We start from the raw sequence: 20,529 nt of genomic DNA on the forward strand, positions 1-20,529 counted from the left end.
CATACAGTATACTGACATCCACAAACCTATATATTCCATAAGCATCGCCCATTAACGATCCTGCATCCTGTCCTTTTCTTTAAACATTGCAAGCAGCAGCAAAATCTTCCTGGAAGCTGCATGTGGTGTTGGTTTGTCTCCGCCGACGCTCAACCGTGACTGGGCCTCTACAAAGGTAATTACAGTCACACGGTGGCTGCGAGATCGGCACAAGTTCAGCTTCTAAGAGGAGGAAGAAGACTTTACATGGTCATGACAGAGGAAACGCCCGTCGCTTTGACCTGTGTAGACGTTCACCAGGCCAAACATCACAGCCACATGCCGGTGGTGATGTTCAGGGAAAGGTCAGGAAAGTGTGGTGTTTTCTTGTAGTGTGGTCTGTCTGGGAGCTATTTTTGGTCACCGGACCTCCTCTGCACACGTTTTTTTCCTCCTAAAACACTGATGTAACATGTTTTTTCTTTTTTTCTATGGTCTGTTTTTCATTTTTATAATGATACTTGAGTATAGCAGAGTATGAAACCAAAACTAAATGTCTCTTACTGTTTAATGCTTTTAGATTTGCTGTTTTACACAAACACTTAAGGGCCTGAGGGGGTTTGGGGGTCCTGGAGAAGTGTTAGAATGCCCTGAAGTTTTTATATTCAGTTGTTTATAAATGTATTAAATACTAAAATGTGATAAAACTGTATTTAGGACAAATTGTACTACAATAATATGCGTGTAGTATGTATGTATGACAATTTTTTTTAAAAAAATGAGCACATGCATGTCTTGTTTTAGCTTTTTAAAGTCACTGACATAATGCTAAAAAACAGATGGTAAATACAACCCCAAATCAGAATACAGTTCAGTTGGAACTGTATGAAAAACACACACAAAAAAAGTAGTGATTTCTAAATTTTCTTTGACTTATATGTAATTGCAGGCAATACAACAAACATTATTTAATGTGTTTTTTTGTTTTTGTTTTGTTTTTTCAAAATAAGCACATAAAACGTTAGGACAGGAGCGATTTAGAGCTAGTAATCAGGTAAATTGGTTCCTAATAGTGGTGTAACTGATGACATTATGGTTCCCCTTCGGTTGGGGAACTTCAGTGCTATAAAGTGGATTTGATTTGAAAATCCACGTATGGGAGGTTTCGGTTCAGAAGCCGCTTGTCTGAAAGAGTATTGAACAGGCCAATGAATGCAATGGATTGGCAGCGTAAGCTTGCACAGGTGTGCTTCATTGCCAATTATCCCAGCATATAAGCACACCTGGAGCGAGCAAATGCTCAGAGCTTTCCCTCCTCGCGATGGCCCTCCCCTGGCAGTTCCCTTCGAGAGAGCACTTGCTCTCTCAGGGACAGGGCACCATCTGGCACCCTCGTCGATCTTTGGAGGTCCTTAGACGCGAGGAAGACTTAGGTAACCTCCGATTGCGGTGGCTAATACTGTCACTCGGGCTAGAGCCCCCTCCCCGAGCGCGCCTATGCCCTGAATTGGAGTCTATTCACTGAATGGTGCGTCTCTCGCAGAGAAGACCCCCGTAATTTGCCAGATCAGCGTTGTGCTTTCTTTACGCCAAAAGAAGCTGGAGAGCAGGCTGTCGCCCTCCACACTCAAGGTTACATGGCTGCCATCTCCGCTCTCATGACGCGGTGGCTGGCAGCACCGTGGGAACGCATAACCTCATCATCCGGTTCCTCAGGGGCGCTAGGCGAATTAATCCACCCCGTCCCCTCTCATGCCCTCTTAGGATCTCGCCCTCGTTACACGAGCCGCGTCAGATCCCTTCGATCCTCGACTCAGTATCTTTCTGTCCATGAAGACAGCTCTGCTGGTCGCGTTGATATCGATTAGAGGGTTGGGGACCCGGAGGCATTTTTTCGGTCAGTGACTCGTGCCTGTAATTGGGCTGGCTTTCTCTCACGTCCTGAGACCCCACCCGCAATATGTGCCCAAGGTTCCTACCACTCCGTTTTAATACCAGGTAGTGAGCCTGCAAGCGCTGCCCTCGGAGGAGGCAGACCCACCCCCTTCTTTATTGTCCAGTTTGCGTCTTCTTTATTGTCCAGTTCGCGTCCGGACCTCACTCAGAGTTTAGATCATCTGAGCAGCTCTTCGTCTGTTATGGCGGTTGGCAGCAGGGAAGTGCCGTACCGAAATTAAGTTTTCCCACTGGATTGTGGATGCCATTCTCTCGCTTATCAGAGCCGAGGTGAGCCGCGTCCTCCGAGAGTGCGTGCGCACTCCACTCGGAGCTTCGCATCCTCTCGGGCGCACGCACGCGGTGCCTCTCTAACAGACATCTGTAGAGCTGCGGGCTGGGCGACACCTAACACATTTGCAAGGTTTTACAATCTGCGAATGGAGCCGGTTTCCTCAAGGGTATTAGGTAACCCTTTGGTGATTGAGGAAACAACTCGGTAGGGTGTTGAAACACGCTTGCTGCGACATTCTCCCTAACACGGAGGTACGTGCGCCTTTTTATCTGTCAGTAAAGTTCCCCGTCAGGTGAGCCCTGCAGATTCCTCCATGGCCCCCAGCAATGACTCAGCGGAGGAGTCACTTGCTGGCCCACTGCGTTGTAGGTCTGCCCACTGGTCAGCCCGCGTTTTGGGTATAGGTGCCTGCTATGCGTGATCCCCACTAGGCGATCCCTTATGCTTATTCTGCCACGGTTAAGTCCCCGAGGAGGGGAACGGAAGTGCTATACTCCGTCGCCATAATGACTGTCCCTTAGCTGTTTGAAAGTCTCTTCAGCTTAAAAGGATGGCGTTTGCTCGCTCCAGGTGTGCTTATATGCTGGGATAATTGGCAATGAAGCACACCTGTGCAAGCTTACGCTGCCAATTCATTGCATTTATTGGCCCGTTCAATACTCTTTCAGACAAGCGGCTTCTGAACCGTAACCTCCCATACGTGGATTTTTAAATCAAATCCACTTTATAGCACTTCCGTTCCCCTCCTCGGGGAGCGAAGGGTTACTTCTGTAACCTCAAACGTTTTTTAGTCACGGATCAAATAATTTTTTGATCAGCCAAAAAGGGGAGACCATTTATTACAAAAACACTACTTCAAGACACTTTTGGTTTTAACAAACAGAACCTAGAACCTGTAATTTTATTAAAAATAAAATGAAGAAATAAGTAGCTGCATAAAAATAATTTGTAAAATATTCAGTACTGGGAAATATTCCAAGTGGTACTCAAGAGAAAGCTTGAGCTCCAGTTCCTCCTTTCTTGCACTTCTTATATGAGTGATGTTTGGGGTTAGGGGTGTGGTGGGTGTACGCATTAAAACAGCTTATAGGAGGAGGAGCGAGAGCTCAAGCTCACCCTCGCTGGAGCTAAAGTGGCTCTGCGGCGAGCAGTGTCTCAAAAATTTCCTGATCTACTACTGTTGCTGAAGACGCTAAACGTGTAAATCTAACATTATAATCTGTACAACCCATATTTATTTTTAGTCTCATTTTAGTTTTCAATAAATGATTCAGTTATTCACTCAAAAAACGTCATGTTTCATTGCTAGATGTTGCTAGATTCAGTGGCTTATTTTTGATGGCTGGTTGTCGCCACCTATTGGTTAAATAATTTTTACAATAAGCATCAGTGCTTTTATCTAAACTATAAATCTAATCTAAAATCTAAACGGTTCTCCCAGTACTTCTGCGTTGTTTAACTGTTTGTAATGTCATAATTAACTCAAAAGACTAAAAGACTAAATCTCTTTCTTAATTTTTGCTTTTTTTAAACACTGATTTGAGTTCAGCATTCGAAGGATTTATAAACATAAGCAAATCCCCATCATTTTTAATTTATGTTGCGTGGGTGTTGAGATCCTGATCTTTTAAATGAGAATATTTAGATAGTTTACCTTCAACAGTGAATGACATAATAAAAAGATTCAAGGAATCTGTAGAAATTTCAGTGCGTACAGGACAAGGGTGGAAGCCTAAGCTAAACAATCGTGATCTCTGATCCCTTAAGTGGCACTGCATCAAGACTCCTCATTCATCCATATATCACCACATGGGCTCAGGACTACTTTGTCAAACCTTTGTCAGATAACACGATACGTAGTTACATCCACAAATGCCGGTTGAAATTGTACTGTGCCAAAAGGAAGCCCTATGTTAACAGTGTCCAGGAACACTGTCGACATCTTTGGATTCTGAGGCAACTGGGAGGTCACACAATGGAAACGTGTACTCTGGTAAGATGAATCATTGGTGTTTTTTGAAAGAAATAGACACTGTGTGCTCTGGACCAAAGAGGAAAAGGAACATTCAGACTATAACCATCAACAAGTCCAAAATCTGATAATCACCCTATTTGCTGACAGGCATAATGTATTACAGCTGTCATTGAGGGTTATGTTGACTTGCTTCAACCCTTGAATGAATGAATGCTTTGCAAAACATTATTACATATTCAAGTCCTTAGCGACTCTGTCCTACATTCTAAAACCTATTAACTTTCTTTCAAGTTGCACAGGTAGAGTAAAAGTATCTGTTGTAAATATTACTGAAACTATGAATAAAAAGTAGACCTTTTAAAAGTACTTTTGAGTAGTGAGTATTACGCGGTAAAAAGCTGATGCATTTACATGTAATTTGTGGATGTGTGCAAATGCCGAGCCAACATCTTAAACCAATGTCACATTGACGTCAAATACTGAAATTTAATCATCAGGTATGGCAACCGAAATCCAACATCAGATAAATGTCATAGTGGTGATGTCCACACAACGTCAAGCTGTAAGATCATTAGAGGTTGATATTTGGTTGATTTTAGGTTGGACGCTGGACAATGACGTCGGCCTGACAATGCAACGTCCCTACGACGTTGGGGTACAACGTCAATCTAACATCATGTTGACTCCTTGTGTCTGCTGGGTGTTTAAGGCCATTTCGGTCATCATACAGCAACCATCTGTCATCTTCTCATCAGTGACATGCATCTAAACAGTCTCTGGGTCAATACGTGTACAAATTTTGGACATCTTCTTGGGCACATTTAATGCTTCCAAACTGTTTGCTGCAATTATAAATCGCTCGTGACTTGAGGTAGTTAATTATGATGGAATTTACCTTCTATGTGCGATTTGATTGGACAGGAATCACAGGACGGATTTTTCCCCCATAGATAAGAAAAATAAAGTAGTGACTGCAGATTGAAGGAAAGTAGTGGAGTAAAAATACTGATAGAGTGCTAAAATGTACTCAAGGGAGAGTAAAAGTACACATTTTTATTCCTGAGAAAAACTACTCCATTGTAGTAATTTGTTACTTTACATCACTGCTAACAACAATCAAGTGTTGTTAAAAACAACTGGAATAATAAACATTGTTCAAGTAGTTAATCTTAGTTTATTTAATTCTACTTATTTTAATTTAAAAGCTGCAGGATGTGAATGATCATAATTTGTTTGCCCTACTGAACTTGTCTAATGTATAATTTTGAACTGACAAGTGGTGTCATTTGTAAACTAGACAAATGAATCAGGCATTTGGTTTTGGAATGAGGCTCTGCTGACCAAATAAACTAAAGAGGTTATGTTTATTGGTCAGTTCACCGTCTGAATCATTCTTGTTCAAGAAAAGGACAAAAGAACAAAATAAAGTGTTTAAATATGGCTGACAGTACATTACAATGGCACAAAGACATTACTCAAATGACTCTCATTTTCATTTCTGTATATTGGTTAAACGGTCAGGCTCAGCAGTTTACACAATGGAGAAAAAATACATTTGCTTTGTCATGGATGGGGAAAAAAGCACAGCGTAGATTTTGGACACATTTTTAAAAAAAAGTTTTTAAAAAAAGGTTCTTTTCAATGCAAATTTTAGTACAAATAAATTTGACGTTTATTATGTTAAATCATGTAAAAAAAAACTCATAATTTGTGATGAATTATTTGAGAATATTTACTATGTTCAAATTATATTTACAGTAATGAAATAACTTTAGACATTCATGAATAATAGTGTTAACAGTAAAATAGTGTAGTAATAATAAATAAATAGTGTAGTGATAATAGTGTTAACAATAAATAGTGTAGTAATAAATAGTAATAATAAATAATAGTGTAGTAATAATAGTGTTCACAACAAATAGTGTAGTAATAAATAGTAATAATAAATAATAGTGTTGTAATAAAAGTGTTAACAATAAAATAGTGTAGTAATAAATGGCAATAATAAATAATAGTGTAGTAATAAATAGTAATAATAAATAATAGTGTAGTAATAAATAGTAATAATAATAGTGTAGTAATAAAAGTGTTAACAATAAAATAGTGTAGTAATAAATGGCAATAATAAATAATAGTGTAGTAATAAATTGTAATAAAAAATAATAGTGTAGTAATAAATAGTAATAATAAATAATAGTGTAGTAATAAAAGTATTAATAATAAAATAGTGTAGTAATAAATGGCAATAATAATTAATAGTGTAGTAACAATAAAAAATGTAGTGATAAATAGTAATAATAAATAATAGTGTAGTAATAAAAGTGTTTACAATAAAATAGTGTAGTGAAAAATAGTAATAATAAATAAAAGTGTTGTAATAAAAGTGTTAACAATAAAATAATGTAGTGATAAATTGTAATAACAAATAATAGTGTAGTAACAATAGTGTTAACAATACAATAATGTAGTAATAAATAGTAATATTAAATAATAGTGTAGTAATAATATTGTTAACAATAAATTATGTAGTGATAAATAGTAATATTAAATAAAAATGTAGTAATAAAAATGTTAACAATAAAATAATGTAGTGATAAATTGTAATAATAAATAATAGTGTAGTAACAATAGTGTTAACAATAAAATAATGTAGTAATTAATTGTAATATAAAATAATAGTGTAGTAATGAAAGTGTTAACAACAAAATAAAGTAGTAATAAATAGTAATAATAATAGTGTAGAAATAATAGTGTAACAATAAAATTCTACAGATATATTTTGATAAAATAAAATACTATAAACGTCATTAATATTAATTAATCTATTAATAATGAATTTTTAAAAAAAGCATAAAAAGCAAAGCAAAACATACAAAGCTCAAATAAACTAAAATAAACAAGCAAACAAAAGCAAACAAAAAAGAAAAACATAATACAATAAAAAAATTCCGTATTATATTTCACTTAAAACTGCAATGTATGTTCAAAATTTGACATATATATATATATATATATATATATATATATATATATATATATATATATATATATATATATATATATATATATATATATATATAAAACATGTATACAAAAAACATGTATACATGTTTATGTTAAAGCATTTAAAAAAAAAAAATATATATATATATATATATATATATATATATATATATATATATATATATTTTTTTTTTTTTTTTTTTTTTTTTTTTTAATGCTTTAACATAAACATGTATATATGTTTTTTGTTCTTAGACAAAATACATCACAAAATATTCATTCATTCATTTTCCTAACACTGAAAAAAATAATATGCTAGACTTACTTAAGAATTAGTGCATCATTTTTGCATCCCACTTTTTAAGCAATTTTCACATTAAATTTAAAGCAATATTACCTAAAAATCTTTAGTTGGTGATGCTTAATTTTTTAAGTATTCTATCAAATGGTTTTGCTCAAAGTTATTGGTTGGTGTAACTTAATATTTTAAGCAGTTTTTGTTTACAAATTTAAGCTATGTCTACCCTTAAAGTTCTGTTAACCCAATTATAAAATCTTAAGCTAATTTAACTGAAAATGTTTAGTTCTTCAACTTTATAATACTAAGTCACTTATCAGTTAACTTACAATTAGCTATACATTACAAAGGGTGGAAAAAAACACAGATAACAGGACTAAAGTAAAGAATTTCTTTATCAGACAAATGCATCTTAAAACATTTCCTGAAATCATTTTTAGGTGTTAAAAAAATGCTAAATTTTTTACAAATGTACTGCTTTAATAGAAACAATATTTCAAAAACTGTTTCAAGAGTATTCTTAAAAGTAGCGTTCAAAGCTGTGCTTGTCAAACACTCAGCACAATCACCTCACAGCAAGAAGGTTGCTGGTTCGAGCCCTGGCTGGGTCAGTTTCTGTGCGTAGTTTGCGTGTTCTCCCCGTGTGGGTTGGGTTTCCTCCGGGTGCTCCGGTTTCCCCCACAAGTCCAAAGACATGCAGTATAGGTAAATTGGGTAGGCTAAATTGTCCGTAGTGTATATGTGCGTATGGTCACAGTTTTTGGTATGTGCTCTCCAATGTCCAGCTGGTCCGTTTCCCCACAGGTGTCCTGAAACAAAACAATAAAACAAAATGTATATTATGCATCAGTTCATAAAAAAATAAAAAGGCACAGCCAAGTAAAAAAGGGGGGAAAAGTAAGAAACTGAAAAAGACAATCAGAACCTGAAAGTCAGAACTTTTCTTCAGTAGAACAGTAAACTTAAACTGTGGTCTTTGTTGACTAACTTACATCTGCTAACTAGCATTTTATCAAAGACCACAGGTGCTTCAGTTCCAAATTTTCTTCACTGTTCTACTAGAGAAGAAAAACTCAAATTTAAGATGACTAAAATCACTCAAATATAAAAAAAGTTTCTCTTTCTAAATTGACATTTTACATGCTTAATTGTATTTCCAGGTTTGCAATTAAAACCTGCTACAAAAGTCATTTGAAAGTAAACTAAATGAACTACTTTCACTAACCAGGTAATGTGTAATCAGATTTTCAAGGTTCTCAGACAGGTACACAGTCAGACAGCATATCACCACCTCCAAGAGAATGTCCACACTGTGAGTGCAAATAGAAAACAAATATATAAATAAATTATAATATTTTAAATGGCATTACATGGTAGAGACAATGAACATCTATGCTAAATTCAGGCAAGCAGAATTTTCAGTAAACAATACCTGCTCCAGCAATTTCATCACATCACAGCTTTCGCATCCTGTACTTCCCACGTTTTTGTGAAATAAATGGACGAGCTTATCTGTGTAATTGTCCAAATTTTCAATGAAGGTAGACTCCACATCAGCAGCCATCAATCCTTTGAATTCTTCTTTGATCTTAAAAAAAAGAAAATAAACAAATTTTACTTATATTTACTTATAAATATACTTTCATTATTAATTTAATCAAAAAAACAACACAAAAACAAACAAACAAAACAATACAATAAAACTTTTCAAAAGTTAGGCGGTACTGAAATTTTTACAATGAGAGTATAGCAGCATTTCCCACCATGTTCACATGCTCAAAAGTGTTTGGCCACAAAGATAATCATTTAAAGCTCAGTAAAAAGCACCTTAACAGATACAAACAAGAGCAGATATATAATAGATCAGGTGACAGACCTGGCTTCAAACACTCCTGTATGGATCAGCGTTAACACGTTGTGTTGAGTCAAGCATGGTCATTTATTAAAAGCGTCCATTCGTTATAATGTAAATTGCCATCTAAACATTTATACATGCATTATTTATAAGCAGGCATAAGGAATATCATCTAACATTTGCAATAACTTACCAAAAGATGAACAGCCTTCTCCCGAGCTGATTTTCCAAAATGGACTCCTCAAATTGCGTGCTGTGGTACAGCGTCTCGTGGTAATCTGATCCTAAAATATTGGGTTCAATTAACTAAACCTCAAATTATTGCTAACTTTACTAAAAATTGATAGTTGTTTTTCTTTATTAAATAAAGTAAACAGTGAAATCAATATTTTATGTAACATTTGTAGTTTAAAATTAAGCAATGCCCAAAACTAAAGTTTTTAAGTGAAATCTGTTTGTTTAAATAAGCCATATTTACCGTGGCTGGATATCATTTTTTACAGTGAAGGCTTAGTCCCTTATTTAACAGGGGTTGCCACAATGGAATGACCCGCCATCTAATCCGACATATGTTTTACGCAGTGGATGCTCTTCCAGCCCCATCCCAGAACTGGGAATATTAATAGTCTTAATAACTTTAATTATTAATATTTATTATTATTTATTAACTCAATTATTATTATTATTATTATTTGAGAAGGCCCAAATCCTGTCTGCTGAGTGCTGACATAATATTTAGTAAAGCTGACAGATGTTTATTTCTCCTGAGGAAAAAGAGCAAAAGTAAGTTAATTAGTGTTTTAAGGATAGGAATCTCTGGCCTCTTATTGTTTTTAATAGGACTGTATCTTTTATTTGCTGCTATACTTGTCTTGAGAAGCGTCTATTTTAAGTGGCAGGGGTTTCTGACATGCTTTATTTCCATTTCCTGACAGAGACGTGAAGCCTGTAAAATGTCTGTTTGAGTAACTTTACAAGGGCTGCGGAGGAGCCTTTACTTTCTCACACACACTCGATACTTTGGCTTTGTTTTGTAATCTTTGCCTTCTGCTGTAGATTAGATACATCCATATTAATGTGCCAAAATAATAATCAGCTCATTTTTATGTTTTTTTAATAAACTATCTCTTTAAAATTGTTCCTGTAAACCCAGTGACCTGCATCAGTTGATGTCGTCAGAGAAATAAAATGAGTTGATGTCTCAGCAAATTGCTGTAGTTAAAGTCGTTTGGGTTCTGGGACTTTTTTAGTGACAGTCCTGTTGCACACGTTTCCTATCTGAAGAAGTAAGAAAAAATTTAATATTTATATAAACATATGCTGGATAAGTTGGCGGTTCAATCCACCATGGCGACCCTTGATTAATAAAGGGACTAAGGCGAAAAGAAAATGAATGAATAAAAATTATTTATATGTATATTAAAATTTTTGTTGCTGCTGCTTGTTTTGTCTGTGGTCCATTCTAAACGTGAGGAGGTTCACCATTTTGGTTGAAAACAATATTTCACCAACAAATTATAATAATGATAATAATAGTTCTTTACATTCATATAGCGCTTTTCTAGACACTCAAAGCACTTAACACCTCATCCACCACCAGCATCCACTTGGATGACACAACAGCTGCCATATTGCACCAGACCACACACCAGCTGATTGGTGGAGTATTGAAGCCAGTCATGATATGGGAATGGTTAGGAGGCCATGATGGACAGACGCCGGTGGGCAAATTTGCCCAGGATGCCGGGGTTAAACTCTTACTCTTTTTCGAAGGACATCCTGGCATTTTTAATGACCACAGAGAGTCAGGACCTTGGTTTAACATCTCATCTGAAAGATGGTGTTCACTGAGCAATATAGAGTCCCCTTTACTATACTGGAGCGTTAGGACCAACACAGACCGCAGATTGAGGCCCCCTGCTGGTTTCACTATCCACTTCCAGCAACAACCTAGCTCTTCATATGGAATACCATGCATCCTGGTAATAAGGCACAGCCCTGCTTAGCTTGAGTGGGTGACCCTGTGAGAGTTGCAGAGGACTAGCTGCCTAATATAGATAAATTTTTATTTTTATACTTAAAATAACTTATTTTAAAAGTTTATACAAAAACCTAAAGCTTTAAAACATGTAATTAAACAACAAAAAATGCAAAAAAAAAAAAAAAAGTAAAGAAAAAGGAATTAATATTAAATGCAATAATAGATATTTTTGTGAGGCAGCACGGTGGCTCAGACCTTATTTATATTTATGGCAATACTTTATAGCCTCTTTTGTAGTGGATTGTTTGCGTGCACTGTAAAAAAAAAAATCTGTTAATAAAGTTTCTGTACTCTATGCTTCGCAAGTGTTTTCAGTTTTTTTATGGTGGTGAAATGCATTATTGGATGTTGATCCCTGCTCTGTCGACTTTTGGTGTTGAAAATTCAACTCTAGAATTTAATAAAGTGACTTATTGACAATTTAGTAGTTTGAAGTAATAAATAGAGAAGAAAGTAAAGATAAGTCTGTAAAAAAAACAAAATATATGCTGGTAGTTCATTACAGGGTTTTTGTACCATAATAAACATAATATATCGCTTTATATCATACTTTGTAATTGCTAAAAATGCATTAATAATTTAAATGTAATTACATTGATATTTTATGTACATTTCAATAAAAAATATAAAAAATATCTAATAATAAATAAAACACCTATTCATTGTACATATTGTTGTCAATTTCACATTGTCATTGTATTTGCACTGTCTGTATTTTGCATTGTCTATTTTGCACTGTCTGTATTTTGTACGGTCTGGAGCCAGCACATAAGCTTTTCACTTATCATAGCACACGTGTGACAATAAAAGTGATTTGATTTGATTTGACAATTTCATGCTACGTATCTGCTCAAAATTGATTTTTTTTTTTTTTTGCTTTGATTTTAGTTTTGTTATTATTTTCTTTTTTTGTGTTGAGTTCTGTGTTGTTTTATGAATCATTAACTAATATTCATTAATCATTTACTGTGAGAATAATATAAATATAATTTTTTATACAAACATTTTTTACATTTTATGTTAAATATTTACTGTATATTGCAGTAATAAGCAAAATATAATGACACAAAGTGTAGTTTATGCAGTTTATCTGCTCTTGATTGCTTGTTTTATTGATTTTTTATTTAAGTTATTAAGTTATTTATTTATTTAGTTTTGTAAATATATTGTTGTTTTGACATTGTTCTATTTTGTTTTGTTTTCATATATTATATATTTTTGTGAGGTAGCATGGTGGTTGAGTGGTTTGTACTGTCACCTTACAGCAAGAAGGTCGCTGGTTTAAGTCCCGACTGGACCAGTTGGCATTTCAGTGTGAAGTTTGCATGTTTTCATCTCCGGGTGCTCTGGTTTCCCCCACAGTCCAAAGACATGTGCAATAGGCGTATTAAATAAGCTAAATTGCTCATACTATATGTGTGTGATGTGAGAGTGTATGGGTGTTTCCCAGTATTGGGTTGTAGCTGGAAGGGCATCTGCTGTGTAAAACATATGCTTGATGAGTTGGCGGTTCCTCCTGCTGTGACGACCACTAATGAATAAAGGGACTAAGCCAAAAATAAACAATAAATGAACGAATGAGTAAATATCTTTGTGATGTATTTTGTCTGCGAACAACAAGGAAGGTATACATGTTTATGATAAAGCATTTTTTAAAAACAAATGGTTGTTTATTGTCAAATTAAAGTGAAATATAATTAGGAAAATACTGTTTAATCTATTATGTTTTTCTTTTTTGTTTGTTTTGTTAAACTTTTGTGTTTTATTTTGGGTGGTTGTGATGGTACTGTTTTTGTTTGTTTGTGTGTGTGTGTGTGTGTGTGTGTGTGTGTGTGTGTGTGTGTGTGTGTGTGTGTGTGTGTGTGTGTGTGTGTCATGACTGTGTATGTCCACCAGATGCCACTGTAGTTCGCCAGCAACCCCCAGCGGACTACAGTGGCTTTAGAACTACATTTCCATACATTCTTTCGCACACACACCCGGTCTCTCATCTACACTGATTTACAACCACAGCTGTCTCCGTTCTCCGTGATTACCTGGACTATATATTCAGTCATTCATCCTCTGTTTGTCAGTCGGTTGTTGTCTTCCTTGTGGTATGTGTTTGAATCCAGTCTTGTATCTTGTCATCCTGTATCCAGTTTAGTATCTTATCCTAGTTGTCAAAGTCTAGTTTTAGTTTAGTCTGTTTGAGTTCCTGGTTTGTTTGTTTTGTTATTTTGTACTTTGGATTTTTGTATTTTTTTGTCACTGTTACTGCACTATACTATATTAAATCTGCACTTGGATCCACACCCTTTTTGTTCCCGTTTTTGTTCCTGTTTTTGATCACTAACGTGACAGAACGACCGACTCACAAATGGATCCAGCAGATGATGTGATAGTGCGTATTAAACAATGTAACCGCTCAATTGAGCGTTGCGTTAAGGAGTTTTTGGAGCTAGCCCCAAAGAGCTCTCACAGTGACCTTCTACTGATGATGTTCTTTTGGGGAGGACTTTTGGAACCAGTCCGTTCTCAGATGCCACCTTATGAGGTGGACTGGAACCTTTATCGGTTCATCGAAGCAGCTTTATTGATCTCTGGCTCCCCTCTCTCTTTTGCCCTGAAAGAGAAGAACCCTCAGGAGGGAGGCCTGAGTGGAGGGCAACAGAGAGGGATATTTTCAGGGCCAGCTGATTTGTCCAAGGGAAGGAGGAGAGAGGCTGGACTGGAGTTACGGACTTATCCGCGTCGGCCTGTCCGGAGACCACCCTTCTCAGAGCTCTGGAGAGTCTTCTGGATCTGTGTGAAACCCCAGTGTCTGCTCCAGTCCCACAATGACCACCAGTGTCGGTTCTAGCTCCAGAGCAAGCTCCCTCTCCTGACGACACTGCTTTTCCTCTTTCTCAAACCACCAGACGGAGGAGGCGTAGGAACAGGACTGCTCATGCCCCAGAGCGCCCGCCAGTGTCGGCTCCAGCCCCAGAGCGCCCGCCAGTGTCGGCTCCAGCCCCAGAGCGCCCGCCAGTGTCGGCTCCAGCCCCAGAGCGCCCGCCAGTGTCGGCTCCAGCCCCAGAGCGCCCGCCAGTGTCGGCTCCAGCCCCAGAGCGCCCGCCAGTGTCGGCTCCAGCCCCAGAGCGCCCGCCAGTGTCGGCTCCAGCCCCAGAGCGCCCGCCAGTGTCGGCTCCAGCCCCAGAGCGCCCGCCAGTGTCGGCTCCAGCCCCAGAGCGCCCGCCAGTGTCGGCTCCAGCCCCAGAGCGCCCGCCAGTGTCGGCTCCAGCCCCAGAGCGCCCGCCAGTGTCGGCTCCAGCCCCAGAGCGCCCGCCAGTGTCGGCTCCAGCCCCAGAGCGCCCGCCAGTGTCGGCTCCAGCCCCAGAGCGCCCGCCAGTGTCGGCTCCAGCCCCAGAGCGCCCGCCAGTGTCGGCTCCAGCCCCAGAGCGCCCGCCAGTGTCGGCTCCAGCCCCAGAGCGCCCGCCAGTGTCGGCTCCAGCCCCAGAGCGCCCGCCAGTGTCGGCTCCAGCCCCAGAGCGCCCGCCAGTGTCGGCTCCAGCCCCAGAGCGCCCGCCAGTGTCGGCTCCAGCCCCAGAGCGCCCGCCAGTGTCGGCTCCAGCCCCAGAGCGCCCGCCAGTGTCGGCTCCAGCCCCAGAGCGCCCGCCAGTGTCGGCTCCAGCCCCAGAGCGCCCGCCAGTGTCGGCTCCAGCCCCAGAGCGCCCGCCAGTGTCGGCTCCAGCCCCAGAGCGCCCGCCAGTGTCGGCTCCAGCCCCAGAGCGCCCGCCAGTGTCGGCTCCAGCCCCAGAGCGCCCGCCAGTGTCGGCTCCAGCCCCAGAGCGCCCGCCAGTGTCGGCTCCAGCCCCAGAGCGCCCGCCAGTGTCGGCTCCAGCCCCAGAGCGCCCGCCAGTGTCGGCTCCAGCCCCAGAGCGCCCGCCAGTGTCGGCTCCAGCCCCAGAGCGCCCGCCAGTGTCGGCTCCAGCCCCAGAGCGCCCGCCAGTGTCGGCTCCAGCCCCAGAGCGCCCGCCAGTGTCGGCTCCAGCCCCAGAGCGCCCGCCAGTGTCGGCTCCAGCCCCAGAGCGCCCGCCAGTGTCGGCTCCAGCCCCAGAGCGCCCGCCAGTGTCGGCTCCAGCCCCAGAGCGCCCGCCAGTGTCGGCTCCAGCCCCAGAGCGCCCGCCAGTGTCGGCTCCAGCCCCAGAGCGCCCGCCAGTGTCGGCTCCAGCCCCAGAGCGCCCGCCAGTGTCGGCTCCAGCCCCAGAGCGCCCGCCAGTGTCGGCTCCAGCCCCAGAGCGCCCGCCAGTGTCGGCTCCAGCCCCAGAGCGCCCGCCAGTGTCGGCTCCAGCCCCAGAGCGCCCGCCAGTGTCGGCTCCAGCCCCAGAGCGCCCGCCAGTGTCGGCTCCAGCCCCAGAGCGCCCGCCAGTGTCGGCTCCAGCCCCAGAGCGCCCGCCAGTGTCGGCTCCAGCCCCAGAGCGCCCGCCAGTGTCGGCTCCAGCCCCAGAGCGCCCGCCAGTGTCGGCTCCAGCCCCAGAGCGCCCGCCAGTGTCGGCTCCAGCCCCAGAGCGCCCGCCAGTGTCGGCTCCAGCCCCAGAGCGCCCGCCAGTGTCGGCTCCAGCCCCAGAGCGCCCGCCAGTGTCGGCTCCAGCCCCAGAGCGCCCGCCAGTGTCGGCTCCAGCCCCAGAGCGCCCGCCAGTGTCGGCTCCAGCCCCAGAGCGCCCGCCAGTGTCGGCTCCAGCCCCAGAGCGCCCGCCAGTGTCGGCTCCAGCCCCAGAGCGCCCGCCAGTGTCGGCTCCAGCCCCAGAGCGCCCGCCAGTGTCGGCTCCAGCCCCAGAGCGCCCGCCAGTGTCGGCTCCAGCCCCAGAGCGCCCGCCAGTGTCGGCTCCAGCCCCAGAGCGCCCGCCAGTGTCGGCTCCAGCCCCAGAGCGCCCGCCAGTGTCGGCTCCAGCCCCAGAGCGCCCGCCAGTGTCGGCTCCAGCCCCAGAGCGCCCGCCAGTGTCGGCTCCAGCCCCAGAGCGCCCGCCAGTGTCGGCTCCAGCCCCAGAGCGCCCGCCAGTGTCGGCTCCAGCCCCAGAGCGCCCGCCAGTGTCGGCTCCAGCCCCAGAGCGCCCGCCAGTGTCGGCTCCAGCCCCAGAGCGCCCGCCAGTGTCGGCTCCAGCCCCAGAGCGCCCGCCAGTGTCGGCTCCAGCCCCAGAGCGCCCGCCAGTGTCGGCTCCAGCCCCAGAGCGCCCGCCAGTGTCGGCTCCAGCCCCAGAGCGCCCGCCAGTGTCGGCTCCAGCCCCAGAGCGCCCGCCAGTGTCGGCTCCAGCCCCAGAGCGCCCGCCAGTGTCGGCTCCAGCCCCAGAGCGCCCGCCAGTGTCGGCTCCAGCCCCAGAGCGCCCGCCAGTGTCGGCTCCAGCCCCAGAGCGCCCGCCAGTGTCGGCTCCAGCCCCAGAGCGCCCGCCAGTGTCGGCTCCAGCCCCAGAGCGCCCGCCAGTGTCGGCTCCAGCCCCAGAGCGCCCGCCAGTGTCGGCTCCAGCCCCAGAGCGCCCGCCAGTGTCGGCTCCAGCCCCAGAGCGCCCGCCAGTGTCGGCTCCAGCCCCAGAGCGCCCGCCAGTGTCGGCTCCAGCCCCAGAGCGCCCGCCAGTGTCGGCTCCAGCCCCAGAGCGCCCGCCAGTGTCGGCTCCAGCCCCAGAGCGCCCGCCAGTGTCGGCTCCAGCCCCAGAGCGCCCGCCAGTGTCGGCTCCAGCCCCAGAGCGCCCGCCAGTGTCGGCTCCAGCCCCAGAGCGCCCGCCAGTGTCGGCTCCAGCCCCAGAGCGCCCGCCAGTGTCGGCTCCAGCCCCAGAGCGCCCGCCAGTGTCGGCTCCAGCCCCAGAGCGCCCGCCAGTGTCGGCTCCAGCCCCAGAGCGCCCGCCAGTGTCGGCTCCAGCCCCAGAGCGCCCGCCAGTGTCGGCTCCAGCCCCAGAGCGCCCGCCAGTGTCGGCTCCAGCCCCAGAGCGCCCGCCAGTGTCGGCTCCAGCCCCAGAGCGCCCGCCAGTGTCGGCTCCAGCCCCAGAGCGCCCGCCAGTGTCGGCTCCAGCCCCAGAGCGCCCGCCAGTGTCGGCTCCAGCCCCAGAGCGCCCGCCAGTGTCGGCTCCAGCCCCAGAGCGCCCGCCAGTGTCGGCTCCAGCCCCAGAGCGCCCGCCAGTGTCGGCTCCAGCCCCAGAGCGCCCGCCAGTGTCGGCTCCAGCCCCAGAGCGCCCGCCAGTGTCGGCTCCAGCCCCAGAGCGCCCGCCAGTGTCGGCTCCAGCCCCAGAGCGCCCGCCAGTGTCGGCTCCAGCCCCAGAGCGCCCGCCAGTGTCGGCTCCAGCCCCAGAGCGCCCGCCAGTGTCGGCTCCAGCCCCAGAGCGCCCGCCAGTGTCGGCTCCAGCCCCAGAGCGCCCGCCAGTGTCGGCTCCAGCCCCAGAGCGCCCGCCAGTGTCGGCTCCAGCCCCAGAGCGCCCGCCAGTGTCGGCTCCAGCCCCAGAGCGCCCGCCAGTGTCGGCTCCAGCCCCAGAGCGCCCGCCAGTGTCGGCTCCAGCCCCAGAGCGCCCGCCAGTGTCGGCTCCAGCCCCAGAGCGCCCGCCAGTGTCGGCTCCAGCCCCAGAGCGCCCGCCAGTGTCGGCTCCAGCCCCAGAGCGCCCGCCAGTGTCGGCTCCAGCCCCAGAGCGCCCGCCAGTGTCGGCTCCAGCCCCAGAGCGCCCGCCAGTGTCGGCTCCAGCCCCAGAGCGCCCGCCAGTGTCGGCTCCAGCCCCAGAGCGCCCGCCAGTGTCGGCTCCAGCCCCAGAGCGCCCGCCAGTGTCGGCTCCAGCCCCAGAGCGCCCGCCAGTGTCGGCTCCAGCCCCAGAGCGCCCGCCAGTGTCGGCTCCAGCCCCAGAGCGCCCGCCAGTGTCGGCTCCAGCCCCAGAGCGCCCGCCAGTGTCGGCTCCAGCCCCAGAGCGCCCGCCAGTGTCGGCTCCAGCCCCAGAGCGCCCGCCAGTGTCGGCTCCAGCCCCAGAGCGCCCGCCAGTGTCGGCTCCAGCCCCAGAGCGCCCGCCAGTGTCGGCTCCAGCCCCAGAGCGCCCGCCAGTGTCGGCTCCAGCCCGGCTCCTGGCATTACCAACGCCATCCAGACGTCTTGCCCTGCCGGCACCTCCCAGACGTCTTACCTTGCCGGCCCCAGTCCGGCTCCATGCCCTGCCGGCCCCAGTCCGGCTCCATGCCCTGCCTGTTCCAGTCCGGGTCTTTGATCTGCCGACCTCGCTCTGGCCCCTTGCTCTGCCGGCGTCAGTCCAGCCGCCTCCAGTCCAGCCGGCTCCAGTTCTGCTGCCTCCAGTCCCGCCGCCTCCAGTCCCGCCGGCTCCTGTCCCGCCGGCTCCAGTCCCGCCGGCTCCTGTCCAGCTGCCTCTCCAGCTGGCTCTCCTGGGGCCCCCTGCCTTGTGTCTCCTGCTGCATCATCCATGGGTTACCCCTCCCGCCCCTCCCTGGTGGTCCTTCCCACGGTGTGGGACGGATTTCCCGGCTGCACCCTGGCTTCCTGCCGGGGCGCCTGAACCACGGACCTCCCATCCCTCCCCTTGCTCCTCCTCTGCTTCGCCCCCCCCCCCAGGACTATTTTAGGAGCGTCTGGAATCCGCTCCTTAAGAGGGGGGTAATGTCATGACTGTGTATGTCCACCAGATGCCACTGTAGTTCGCCAGCAACCCCCAGCGGACTACAGTGGCTTTAGAACTACATTTCCATACATTCTTTCGCACACACACCCGGTCTCTCATCTACACTGATTTACAACCACAGCTGTCTCCGTTCTCCGTGATTACCTGGAATATATATTCAGTCATTCATCCTCTGTTTGTCAGTCGGTCGTTGTCTTCCTTGTGGTATGTGTTTGAATCCAGTCTTGTATCTTGTCATCCTGTATCCAGTTTAGTATCTTATCCTAGTTGTCAAAGTCTAGTTTTAGTTTAGTCTGTTTGAGTTCCTGGTTTGTTTTGTTATTTTGTACTTTGGATTTTTGTATTTTTTTTTTGTCACTGTTACTGCACTATAAATCTGCACTTGGATCCACACCCTTTTTGTTCATGTTTTTGATCACTAACGTGACCGTGTGTGTTGTATTACACATTACTGTTGTTTGGGGTGATTTGTGTATTTTTCTTGTGAAGAATCAATTAAAATAAATAAAATAAAATGTCAGTGACTTTCAATTTTGTTTAACCACTTAAAGCAAAAAAAAAAAAACTCAAATTAAACTAAAAACATATGCAATTCTTTTAATATGAAACAAGTACTCTGTTAGCTTTTAACACTCTGATTGAACTTTATGTGCTCTGTGTGTTCAATCAGTGTACTGTACTCACTCATATTTTCTTTTTTTTTTAGCAGTTTGTAAATTAAACAGCAAGTGGCGCCATTGACTAGAAGAATGTTTACAACCAAAGTCAATTTTATTATGCTGTACATGAGAATGTTAACAATGAAGGAAATAACTGTGACTCAGACATGTATCTCATGTGTGGGTGAAATAAAAGTAATGCATTTATCTAGATATTTTTGCATTTAATTTCAAAATCGAGAATACAATTTAGTAGATGAGTAGCCAAACATAGGCTATGTTAAAGAGATGGTTCAACCGGAAAAAAAACGTCCTGAGAATATATTTAACTTTCGAGTTGTTAGAAACCTAGCTTTATAGGTTTCTTCCTTCTGTTGAACACAAAAATCTTTGTTGATTTTGTTGAAAACCTGTAACCACTGAGTTGGAAAAAAACAAATAGGCTTACTATAGAAGTCAGTGGTACTGATCACGTCGGAACTGACAAAACAAAGTCGGTTTTGGAACTAGTCACTCTCTTTAAGTAAGGTTTTAAATTAGAATTCATTTATACAGCCTACATTCTTTAAAATAATTCATTTAGTTATTTGGTTGGTTGTTTTTTTAGAAACCAACGTGTTTGGGTGGCTAAATACTCTGAATGGCAGATATTAATAGAAACACAGAAGCGTGGGCCGCAGACATCAGTCAGACGTGGGCACAACACGTCGGACGAGTTTTTAACTTCCGCTCCGCATCACTTCAGTCAATACTGAAACTCAAAACAATGCCACTCCCACACCACTGTTCGGAACTAAACAAACCGATCAGAAATCAGAATAAACAGGAAACAATCATCTAGAATCTGATCAGTCTGTGCCTTCGCGTTTTCAT

At 44.8% G+C, this 20,529-nt stretch overlaps 1 protein-coding gene across 1 annotated transcript; it reads right to left on the bottom strand.

Annotated features, from left to right (window-relative positions):
* Window positions 1-7,863: 7,863 nt before the first annotated feature.
* LOC141376333 (uncharacterized) lies at window positions 7,864-18,783 on the bottom strand. Its single transcript, XM_073914564.1, has 6 exons — window positions 18,709-18,783; window positions 13,418-14,967; window positions 9,534-9,624; window positions 8,918-9,073; window positions 8,711-8,795; window positions 7,864-8,294 (listed from the first exon to the last, which is right to left on the bottom strand). Exons 1-2 carry the CDS (start codon window positions 18,781-18,783, stop codon window positions 14,140-14,142), a joined length of 903 nt encoding a protein of 300 aa, XP_073770665.1. The 3' UTR covers window positions 7,864-8,294; window positions 8,711-8,795; window positions 8,918-9,073; window positions 9,534-9,624; window positions 13,418-14,139.
* Between the last annotated feature and the right edge of the window lie 1,746 nt (window positions 18,784-20,529).

This window comes from Danio rerio, chromosome 10 (assembly GCF_049306965.1).
Source record: "Danio rerio strain Tuebingen ecotype United States chromosome 10, GRCz12tu, whole genome shotgun sequence".
NCBI classification, from domain to species: Eukaryota; Metazoa; Chordata; class Actinopteri; order Cypriniformes; family Danionidae; genus Danio; species Danio rerio.

What these genes read in the sequence shown, in the direction of transcription:
- LOC141376333 (XM_073914564.1), bottom strand. Translation starts at nt 18,783, where the DNA reads ATGGATGATGCAGCAGGAGACACAAGGCAGGGGGCCCCAGGAGAGCCA. An exon ending in AGGCAGCTGGACAGGAGCCG is followed by an intron (nt 14,968 to 18,708) that starts GCGGGACTGGAG and finishes CTGGGGCTGGAG; the next exon opens with CCGACACTGGCGGGCGCTCT.